This window comes from Vipera ursinii, assembly GCF_947247035.1.
Source record: "Vipera ursinii genome assembly, chromosome: 11".
In the NCBI taxonomy this organism is placed as follows: Eukaryota; Metazoa; Chordata; class Lepidosauria; order Squamata; family Viperidae; genus Vipera; species Vipera ursinii.
The window spans coordinates 12,800,909-12,813,001 of record NC_139524.1 but is presented as its reverse complement, the minus strand read 5'-3'; the positions used below and the strand labels follow the sequence as shown (position 1 = coordinate 12,813,001).

Below are 12,093 nucleotides of genomic sequence, written 5' to 3'. Positions count from 1 at the left end.
CTGCTAAGCTTGTAAGCCGCCCTGAGTCTCCGGAGAAGGGCGGGATATAAATGGAATTAAAATAAAAATAAATTAAAAAAAATAAAATTTCTGCCGTAATAACACACAAAGCTACATCCTTTGATTAGTAGGAAACATTGCCTTTTTCAAAACACACACACACATATATATGTGTGTGTGTGTGTGTGTGTGTATGTGTGTATATATATGTGTGTGTGTGTGTGTGTATACACATACACACACACAGACACACATATATATATCTCACATTTCCGACAGCCATTCATTGACAAACAGAAAAGTATCACTTTTCCAATTTCCAACATGGAATATTATTCCTCCGTCAGGGGATCACCAGCTGCCCACTATTCAATCAGAGACCAACATCGTGGCTACAGAGAGAGAAGAGCTTGAAACTAAAGAAGCTTTCATGGCTTTTGCGAGGGTGTTCAGTGGTGTGGTGAAAAAGGGGCAGAAGCTCTTTGTCCTTGGACCAAAATATGATCCCGCAGAGTCACTGCACAAGGTAAGCTGCTGAGATACCTACGTTTTCCCTATTAGGGTGAACTTCACTTTTTCCTATGACTGAACATTAAAGTAAGAAACCATGTTATTTGTGATGACTTGGATCTACATCAGGAATATACTGTCGTTTTGAGGGCCCAGGCAGTTGGGGACAACACTCCAAAAGTAGATGAAGTCCCTGTTTTGAAGGCAGGTTTGGGGCTTGTATGGGATAAAATGGGTGTTAAGGCCCTGGAAGATGTAAAAGATTCCTTTTAGCTCTTTCCCACTATCTCCCAAATATTCACTCATGGGTCCTCTCCAAGGCAGCACCTAGCTACCTTAGCTAATTTCAAAGAACTAAGCAAGGTTAGGCCTTCCGTGAGAAACCACCAGGATATCCCAGGGCTGTAAAAATAGTTTGAGAAATCAAAAAAAGCATTTCAAGATAAGGCAGTGACCGAGCACATTCGTGTCGCTACCAAGGAGGTGACTGTATATAACCAAGATACTCATCATGGGTTGAACGTGACTTGAAAAAAGAATTTCATGTTCATTCCTTTATTTGCAGGATTTCTCCTGCATAGAAGCAAGAATAAAATCTACTGCTTGGCCTTAGACCTTTAGGTGGGCAACCTTAGACTTGCCAAGGTTGACAATATTCCCCTTTCTCTTGCCATTTCTCTTGGAATAAAAACCATAGTTTGCTTATGTAAGTTACACTTGCTTTGGGGAAAGCTGTGCTGAAGTCTGCTAGGAATCAGCAATTCTTGTGTGACTCATTTTTTTCCCTTCCCTTTAGCTTCCTCCGGGATGTTCTCCTGCGGACGCTCTGCCATCCGTGCCTCATTTAGCTTGCTGCACGTTGGAGGATCTCTACTTACTAATGGGGAGAGAGCTTGAAGAATTACAGGAAGTGCCCTCGGGGAATGTGCTTGGTAGGTGAACTATTGTGTTTTCCATGACTATCACACATTCAAGACAGATGTTCCTGGAGGTAGTCTAATGATAGCCACGAACCCATGACTTCTTTCTAGTTGAAAACTCTCTTTGGATGGATATGATAAACATCTCTGCTGTCCCTTAGTCAGAAAGATTCCCAGCATGTTTTAGCCCTAAAATCCTTATAATAAAATTAATCAGGACCATATACAGCATAACCAAATAATTAAAAGCGGTAATGAAAATTCTCATTATCAAAGGGTAATAGGGTAACTTTGCACGTGATTAAATGCAGTGGTACCTTGGTACTCCGCTGCTTTGAAACAGATCCATTTGGTACCCAATGCATTGTGATGTGAAAACTTTTGTTGCCGTACTCATCGTTTGTTTGGCAAGCTAGAACTTTCCTTGTGACTCACAACATTATTCCTTATTGGAAAAATTTGTTTGGTATTCATTGGTTTTGGTACTCATCACGCTTCCCGGAACCATTGAACAATTAACCGAGGTACCATTGTAGCTGATTTCAGAGTGAGCCAGCTGCTTGCTATCAAACCCAGGTTCTCTCCTAGTATGTGTTGCCTAGGAATTCTGGGAACTGTAGTCCTAATGCATCTGAAGGACACGGAGCTAATGTAATCAGCAATTGAACAGAGAGGAAACTCTAAACTTGGCTAAATGTTAGCAGAAGCATTGAAAGTGATCCAGTTCCTTATATACCGTACAGTACTTAAAGTGAATTGTGTACTGCATTTTCCATGTCTGTTGTTCTGTTTTATGTATTTTAGAAGTAAATTTGTACTTCCTTCTAAAAGATGTGGGAAACTAAATTTACCTTCCAACTCCTTGTTTACCATGGAAACTTGAAATCCTTTCCAGATGTCTTTTTCCCTCCAACCCATTTGATTTGAGAACGCTACCTTGGAAACCATGTGATTTTCATTTCATTTCATCAGTGTTGGAGAAAATTATGAATATCAGCACGATTTTATCAAAATTGGTTTGGATTAGGCATTTTTGGGACAACTCTGTGCTTTTAGTAGCTTTCTGGGTTTTGTTTTGTTTTAAAAAAAATTGGCTGGAATTTGGATTTATGAGACCTGATAAATGACAGATTGTCTTTTTGCATCTCCCAAAATAAGCAAGATTTTAAACACGGTCTTGTAGTTTAATGTTTTTAGAGCCTGGGCTGGCATAAGCATTGATGCTTCAAAAAAAAAAAACACCCTTTCACCTACAGCTGGGCTTCCATCCTTTCTCCAGGCAAAGGGCTGGCATCCCATAAACTTCGTTCCAAAAAGTAGTGGGGGAAAGTTAAGACAAAGAAATGAAACAGCCCAGCCCAAAATATATCCATGAAGTCACCAGGACGTGAGCCACGAGGTCTTTCCTATTTTTTAGCTCCTAGCCCCTCGTCTGGAGTTGTCTTTTGGGAAAACGAATCAGTTCCATCACTCCGTCAAGTGTTTCTTGTGTCTTTGTTTTTGTACAATAATATTTTTAAAAGAAGGGGAAATAGAGGAGGAGGAAGCAGCAGCAGGAAACAAGGCCACCGAAAAAGTGGAATGCTGTTGGCAATTCTTAGTTTGCAGGGAGAGATACTGGATATTCCATCTTGCGGTATATCTGTGTATCGGTCTCTTAAAATTTAAAACATCTGTAAGTGGTAACTGTTTTCAGGATGAATTAAAAAGCAAAAAAAAAAACAGCCAGTGACCTTTGGGGAAGCTTAATGCTGATTCAGTATCAGATTTTGAGTGGAGACATTTGTTTTTTATTGTGTCCCGTCTTCCGTGGATTTGCTGTTGTTTTCATCGCTAAGCTATCCAAACATTTTCAAAGTTTATTTTTTTTCTTCCTCATAAGACGCACTTTAACCTTTCAGTGGTATTTTATAGACCTGCCAATTTCTTGCTTCTCGATTCAAGAACGTATTTATTGTTCTGGTGCTATACAGTTGATGCCAGCAAGAGTTTCTTACTTGGATGGTCTACTTAAATCTGGACTGATAACTTTCCATGTGAACAATTTTGAATGTTGTGCTATTATTCTCATCATTATTTTGGATTCTAAATCGTGCATTACTTCTCCGATCCTTTACACAGTCTCTCTGTGTTTGAACTTCGTGCAAAATACAGGCAGTCGTTATATAACATATTCAAGAAATGCTCTAGCGACTGCATCGGCATATAACACGAAACCAAGATTTGATGAACTGTGTTGATCCATACAGAGTTAAACTTTCCAGTAAGCAAGGTTTGTTTATGCTTTTCATAATCAGCTTTGGTCTATCCATTTCTTCCACCATTGCCCAGAAGAAATGGGACAGTTGCAAAAAAAAATAGGAAGAGGGAAATGTAAAGATTCTTGAATTGAATCAAAGCAAGGCATGATTAAAAGAAACCAGGATTTGTCATCCAAGAGCAAAATATGGTTTCAAATTGGGGGTTGCTATGAAGAAGCAGCTAGCCATAGTCTCTTGTTACTTTAGATGGCTGCTGATAGAATAAAATAATTTTACTGGATTCTGGAAGTCTGAGGCTGATACAGTGTCTTATCAAAGGTATCTTGATAAGTTTGGGGCAGCTGAGTAAGATCCAGACTATCAAGATTCTTCAATTCTCTGTCAAGACTCCTGTCTACAAAGGGTCCATCTTTTCTTAATATTCTCAGCTGAAGTTTGGAATATGGGTTTTTTTGGGGAGTGGATCGTTACTTGAACTAGTAACCCACCAAAAGAAAGAAAGGTAGGCAACTAATAAGTTGGGTGACAAATATGGAGAAGATAGTTGTATATTATTAGGATTTACTTCGAATCCTTGACTCTTTTTTTATGCTCAGCATACAAATATAAACAACTTTTGTTGGTAAGTGCCAGGTCAGCAGAAATTAATTTTAGATTTTTATGTTAATGGAAGACTTATGTGCACAATATTTCCATATGTGTAATTCAGCCACTGACAGTCAGGTTTTCTCCTGTTTCTGTAATCCAATCCTTCATTCTTTTTCTAAGTCAGAACGATATAAGAATGGTGTTGAATAGAAACAGGACCCATCCAGTTAGTCTGCTTGTCATTATCCGCAGCAATCTCCAGATAGCCCATAAATGGAGCATGAAGACAATGGCGAAACGTTGTTGTTATTGTTGTTACTCAGCAATAGTTGGTAACTGTTTGCTTCTGCTTAGTGGTTCCAAATAGCTATAGCAAACAATAGTCGTAACTACATTGAATCAGCAATAAGAAATTTCAACAGCCACATCTAATACTGTTATGTGACCAACTCAGGGATGAAATAATGCTAGATGTAAGGCTGCAAATTCTTTGAAGCTCTTCATTAAGACAACATGGTAGTAAATCCGCAAGGATCGGAAGGGAATGTTGAGGAGACTTTTATTAGTCATAGATTTAAGAAAAAAATATATATATTTCAGGAGATTGTCCCAAAAGTGTTTTTCCAAAAGGCAACTGGACTTTTTTGGGTTTTTCCTTGAAAACGTTTCGCTTCTTATCCAAGAAGCTTCATAAGCTTCTTGGATATGAGAAGCGGATGAGAAGGGAAAAAACAACAACAACAACAAGAAAGTCCAGTTGTCTTTTGGAAAAGCACCTTTGGGTAACCATAACCTGGATGATGGAGAATCTCCATAGATCTTTCAGGAGTTTGCCAGCATTGGGTTCCATCAATTTTTTTTGGTGTAACTTCAAGTTATATCTTTAAGACCACTTGAGTTCACAAAACAAATCAAGCTTGCTCCTTTGAAAGAAAGTAAGTCAGCCGTTGTTTCCCCCAGCCCTATATTTTGTTTTCTCTTAATTTTGTGTCCATTCCCTTGAGTTGACCCATCGTAAGCCATTGCTGAGAAACAGCTCTCACGATAGTGAAGATCATTTTGATCTCAGACAGTAGACATAGCTGATAAATTTAAGTAGAAAACATAGCCCTGTCACCCATGGGTTTGTCCACTAGAATGTGACAACCTTGGGAACTGGCTTTTGTCTTCTCTGGTAAAACACACAGGCACACTGTCTTAAATTTTATTTGTGGTTAGGGGAAATTCTTGAAAATGTACAGATGCCTCTTGATAGCTTCCTTAGCCTTCAATTAACAAGGAGGATAGAATCATATTTCTTTCCCCTATATCTTTGTAGTCTGGTCCTGTCGCACTGCTGCGCCTCTTTCTTTGCCCTTTCCCACCAGTCCCTGCCAAAAGCATCATTTCTTCAACGTTTCCAAATGTCGCACTTCAAATAAATCATGTCACGTTTTTAAGTGCATTTAGAAGAAAATTGGCCTTAATTCATAATGAACGTATATAGCAGAGTGATGAGGGGAACTTTTGGGGCATAAAACCGGGTTGGACAAAACTGACTGCATTATTTATAAGTACATTAAGGTTAAATGTGGTGAGCAATTCAGCCTGATAAAAAAATTTTCTGTATCCATGAAAAATGAATTTGGCCTGTCTTACAACATAATTTTACCGGGGGTTTTGTTTTTTTTCCTCCCAAATCCACCAATTCTGGAGAAAGTACAAAAACACATTTACACTTTATAGCAGGGATGTAGTGCAGTTGGACCTCGACGTAGACCACAACTGAGCCCAAAATTTCTGTTGTTAAGTGAGACATTTCTTAAGTGAATTTTGCCCCATTTTTATGACCTTTCTTGCCACCTTTGTGATGTGAATCCCTGCAGTTGTGTAAGTCAGTAACACAGCTGTTAAGCGAATCTGGCTTCCCCACTGACTTTGCTTGCCAGAAGGTCGCAAAAGGGGATCGCGTGACCCCGTGGACACGGCAGCCGTCATAAATATGAGTCAGTTGCCAAGCGACTGAATTTTGATCCCGCGACCAAGAAGATGCTGCAAGGGTCATAAGTGTGAAAATCACTCGTACATCTTTTTTTTTTCCCCGGTGTCGTCGTAACTTCGAACGTTCCCTAAACGAACTCTTATAGAAACACATTTAGACTTCACTCAGGATGCACTGAACAGCTGTTTGAATTGGAAACAGGGATGTTGCTTTGGATCTGGCGAGGGTGTGCTTGTTTGTCCTGTTGGCAGATCCAGTAGAGCAGAGGTCCCCAACTTTTTTGGACACCGGGGACCGGTTCTGTGGAGAGAGGTTTTTCCGTGGACCGGAGGGGGCGTGGTTTTGTGTGCTGCCTGCATGCCATGGATGGGGCTTTGCTTGCTGGTGTGGAACGGTTGTTGGCATGCCACGGACTGGGGGTTGGGGACCCCTGCAGTAGAGGGTTTTTAAAAAAAACAAGAACAGAGGATTTATTTCCCTGCTTTGGAGCTGAATAGCTGCACATTACAACATCTCAGTCCTGTCAAAATGATGCATTGAGGAGGTGGTGCCTTGGTATTTTGGGCGCTTCTAATCCTGACGCTTCAAGGAAAAAAGCCAGTTGGTGAATGCTGACATGATAAGTTAACAGTATGTTCTCCCTTTTGCTATGGTCCTGCCACTTTGCTTCAATCTGCTTTTATTGCAGATTGTGGATAAATAATTGCAAAAATTAGCGTCAAGATACCAGCCATTGGAGAACAGCACAAAATCCAACAGGTGTACCATATACTGTATTTTGCATCTATCCGGCAGAGAGAAGTATGAGCACAGAAAAAGCACATTTTGCAGGGATGGTTTGGTATCTTCAAGGCGAAGGATGGGAAAAAAATGTAATTTAGTTTTCTCCCTTGAGAGATATGCCCAAAAAAAAAAAGCTATTGAGGATGAGTAATTGAGCAGTGAAACTTAGGGAGGATAAAAATGGGAGTGATTTTATATTTTCGAAGCAGTTTAGCCTGGAGAATCTTCCTGTGGTCTAGCGTCTAGTTTATTCGATTTTGTCAAAAGTAAATACTTTTCTTCCTAAACGGTTAAAATCATTTCAACGTAATATCGATTTTACTTGCGCGGAAGTTTAAAATCACATCTGGTTTCATTATAAGAGCTAGTAACTTGGTGCCGTATTAACGTTATTGTCATCATCATTTTCTGCTTGGGCTCCTGCAGAATTTGCATATATTGTGTTTTATCCCCTTTTCCTCCAAAGTGCTCAACGTTCATCCTAGGCCCCAGATCATCCCCAGGGTTACAAACAACAAGAGCCTGAGTTCACACAACTTTCACACCCAAACAAATCATACTATGATTTGGTGAGAAGAGTAAGCCGAGCTTGGTGATGCTACGTGCCCTGCGCCCAGCTGGGATTGCACTGGAACCAGGCCACAGCTTGGTAACCCTGTCTTCAGCTTACGGTCACAATTGAGCCCAAAGTTTTTGTTGCTAAGCGAAACCATTGTTGAGTGAATTTCCCCCCCCCCCCCATTTTACAACCTTAACTGGCCACAGTTGTTAAATGAATCTGGCTTCCTCATTGACTTGGCTTGTCAGATGGACCGAAAAGAGGATCATGCGTCCCCTACAACCATCGTAAATATGAACCAGCTGCCAAGCATTCAGATTTTGATCGCATGACCATGGGGACGCTGTCAGAGTCTGAAAAGTCTGAAAAACGGTCATAATTCCCTTTTTCCAGTGTGATTGTAACTTCGAACGTTCTAAGCGAATGGTTGCAAGTTAAGGACTCACCTGTGCATAATACTTGAAATCTAATATATATTTTTGGATTTCCCCCCCCCCCCGCTTCTAATAGCCAGGGAGTTTTGAATACAGGTTGTCCTCAACGTCCGGCCACCCTTGAGCCCAAAATGTATGTTGCTAAGTGAGAAGTAAGTTGTGCCCCATTTTACGGACTTTCCTTGCCACAGCTGTTAAGCGTATCGCTCCGGTTGTTAAATTAGTAGCACGGTTGTTAAGTGAATCTGGCTTCCCCCGTTGACTTGGCTTGTCAGAAGATCGCCAAAGGGGAATTACATCTCTCTCTCTCTCTCTCTCTCACACACACACACACACACACACACACACACACACACGCTGGGACACTGCAACCGTCGTGAACGTGTCAGTTGACAAGCATCCAAATGGAAATCACGTGGCCTTGTAGAGTGCTGCAACAGTTGTGAACATGGGGGGAAAAAACGGTCCTAAGTTTATTTATTTATTTATTTATTTATTTTATATACCGCCCTTCTCCCGGAGGACTCAGGGCGGTGTACAGAGCAAGGTAAGTATACAATAAAGCAATAGTAAAACAAATAAAACCCCAAATCTATCAGGCCAGGCCGGCTTGCTGGAATAGATAGGTTTTTAAGTCACGCCGGAAGGTGCGAAGGTCGGGGGCCATCCGGATTTCGGCTGGCAAGCAGTTCCAAAGGGTTGGCGCACCCACCGAGAATGCTCTCCCCCTGGGGGTCGCCAGCCGGCATTCTCTGACCGGTGGTACCCTGAGGAGGCCCTCTCTGTGGGAGCGCACAGGACGGAGGGGTGTTGACGCTGGCAGTAGGTGCTCCCGTAGGTAATCCGGACCCATGCCATGTAAGTTGCCGTTGTAACTTTGAACGGTCACTAAGCCAACTGGCGTAAGTTGAGGACTGACTTCTACTAATCTCGCCTCAGTGAAAAGAGCGTCAGGAGGCATGCGTTTCCGTTTTAAAATGGCTCCGGGCTGGCGTCTTCATTGTCCCCTTCTCTGCCAAGCCTAGGAGTACAGTGCGTCCCCACACCTACCTGCTCTTCTCTTTTTTTTTCGAGCAGGGCTCTTCAAACTTGGCCCTTTTATGACTTGTGGACTTCAACTCCCAGAATCCCTCAGCCAGGCACGCGTGCCTGGCTGAGGGATTCTGGGAGTTGAAGTCCACAAGTCATAAAAGGGCCAAGTTTGAAGAGCCCTGTTTTAGAGCTAACATTTCTATGCAAAGATTTGGGTTCATTTTGCACTTTGCGACTGAGGTTCTTAAAAGAAGCCGGCTTGAGGCTTTACGATGCTTCTCGCCTTCGACAGAGAGGCGAATGAACGCAAGAGGGCACTGCGAATCAGCGACATGCTGTGCAGAGGGGAAAAACAACAACAACAACAGGCTGTGAGAAACAAAGAAAACCCAGCCACAGCGTGCTCTTCCGAAGGGGGATAATTTTGTTAGCCCTTGGTTGCAAAACAAAGAGGAATCGGTTGAATCGTAGTGTTTTTGGTCTGTCTTTGGTGCAGGCTTAAAGGCTTATGTGCAGGTCCTTGGTGCCCTCTGAGCTTGGTTTGTTTGCAAACAGCCGAGCTCAGAGAGCATCAAGGACCCCACAGCTGAACATATATTCTCCTCAATTACGTGATGGTTGGGTGTCCTGGATCACTATCTAGCTAGCACTATTCATCCTTCCTTGTTTGTTGTCCCCTTTACCTTCCACCTTTCATCTTGAGGCCTAATCTTTGTGGCTGCAAAATGAAAAATCAAGGGCATTTGAATTTCGTCCACCTCTTCTGTCTTTTGGGAGGCTGTTAAAACATCCAGCTTTGGTGGCCCTTGCCTCTCTCAGAAGGAAATTGTATTTGGGTGTTAACTCTGCGCAGTTAAAGCTGTTGCTCTTTGTCCATTCTTGAAGGCTTTGGGAGCTGAGTTGCAGTGCTTGCTGGGTACTACTGTCCCTGTGAAGTTTAGCAGCCAGTAATGTCTGCGTGTGCCTTTCAATCATGTTATCTTTGGAGGTTTTAAGAGCTCTGCTTCGTCAGACTGAGAATCTGTTCCAACTGCCTGTGGCAACCGGGAAGCCCTTAAACAGGATTTAAAGCACCCACCGCTTCCTACTTATACAAGGGGAGAGGTGGAGTTTTGCAAAATGCAGAAGTTACATTCTGCCAGCATGGCTAACAAAAGCTCCTCAGCTTGCCCGTTTGAATTTGAATAGTTCCTATTAAGGAATAGAATAGAATAGAATAGAATAGAATAGAATAGAATAGAATAGAATAGAATAGAATAGAATAGAATAGAATAGAATAGAATAGAATAGAATAGAACAACAGAATAGAATAGAATAGAACAGAACAGAACAGAATAGAATAGAATAGAATAGAATAGAATATAGGCAATAAGCAATAGAATAGGCAGTAGGCAGTAGGCAATAGGATAGAATTCAGAATAGAATAGAATAGAATAGATTGTAGAATGGAATAGAATAGAATAGAATAGAATAGAATAGAATAGAATAGAATAGAATAGAATAGAATAGAACAACAGAATAGAATAGAACAGAACAGAACAGAATAGAATAGAATAGAATAGAATAGAATAGAATATAGGCAATAAGCAATAGAATAGGCAGTAGGCAGTAGGCAATAGGATAGAATTCAGAATAGAATAGAATAGATTGTAGAATGGAATAGAATAGAATAGAATAGAATAGAATAGAATAGAATAGAATAGAATAGAATAGAATAGAATTATTCTATAATGATATTATCTCCACTCTTCCTTCTTGGGGCTGCCACCTTGGGTGTGCATCACACCTTCCATTTTCTACTTCTGTCACCTACTCCATTCCTAAGCAACGGGAAGTGCCATTTCTCGAAAAACAGGTGGCAATTTCACTGCCCCACCTCCCTCTTTTTTTCCCCCTCCTTCCTTTTCTGCTCCTTAAATTCAGGGAGCGAAGCCGATTTCGGTACAGCCTCACCCACCGAAGGGACACCCAGAGCGATCTTCCTCCCCGCAGAAAATAGGTCCTCATTGTCTCTAGTTTAATGCTATCGCTTGCAACGCTGGCACCTCAAGGAGAAGGCTGCAAGTATTTTGTCGGAGGCTGGTATTTTAATCTGCTTTGACGACTACTTTTGCCAGGGGAAGTTTTCTATTGCATGTGTTAATGCGATGACAGCTGCTCTTATTTTAGTGCGCATCACACCTTTCTGCCGTTGGTAGAGAGAAGCATTGACTAAACGGTTTGGGCGGAAGGCAAAAAGTGACACTGGGATGATGGCACTACGAACACACATACGCACATACAACTTGGAAAGGGTTCTTTAGGACATGGTGTCCACCCCTCTCCATGCAGGAATTAAAATTAAAGTCTTCCCTCTAAATCAGGGGTCCCCAACTTTTTGGGGGGAACCAGGGAATGGTTACGTGGAGAGAGGTTTTTCCACAGACCGAAGGCTGCGTGGTTTTGTGTGCTGCCTGCATCTCACGGATGGGCCTTTGCTTGTTTGTGCGGACCAGCTGCTGGCATGCTGCAGCCTGGTACTAGTCCACAGACCGGGGGGTTTGGGACCCCTGCTCTAAATGGCTGTCCAGCCTCTCCTTGTTTAATGCATCCAATAAATGGAAAGTAGTCATTTGTTTGGATGATTAAATCAGAATCCAGTCTGGGCCCACCAGGATCAGAGGTTTAGTCTTCTATGCTTTTGGACTTGTGCTGGAGCTCCTGAGGATGGGATCCAGCATGAGTCCAAAAGCTCAGAAGACAAAACCACCTCTGGTCTTGGCTACCAACCCAGACTGGATCTTGCCACATTATCCTGGGACACGTATATTTGCCTTCCTTGGTGATCATTAAATCAGCCCATTTACTCTCAGACTCCTCTTTCAACAAGAGGTGTTGGTTTTTTCTTCCTCTACCACTCCTAAACCATTCAGAATCTGCTTTTCAGTAATTATTGGGGTGCTTGAGAAGAGGTATTGATCTTCTTCTGTGGGGGCCAGACTTCCAGCGAGAGTTGTGCTCTGTCCACGTAAACTTCTATTTTGAA

General features: G+C 41.9%; 1 protein-coding gene and 1 long non-coding RNA gene across 5 annotated transcripts in view; one reads left to right on the top strand and one right to left on the bottom strand.

The window, feature by feature from the left end:
- LOC310645575 overlaps window positions 1-12,093 on the bottom strand; it is a 590,514-nt gene that overhangs the window by 385,354 nt on the left and 193,067 nt on the right. The gene's annotated exons all lie outside the window — the stretch shown is intronic.
- The window catches only part of EFL1 (elongation factor like GTPase 1), a 50,985-nt gene that overhangs the window by 16,140 nt on the left and 22,752 nt on the right, over window positions 1-12,093 (top strand). For all 3 annotated transcript variants that reach the window (XM_083371317.1, XM_083371318.1, XM_083371319.1), the window contains exons 14-15: window positions 348-526; window positions 1,307-1,442. In XM_083371317.1, the coding sequence (XP_083227443.1) occupies window positions 348-526; window positions 1,307-1,442 (315 nt within the window). The remainder of the gene's footprint in view (window positions 1-347; window positions 527-1,306; window positions 1,443-12,093) is intronic.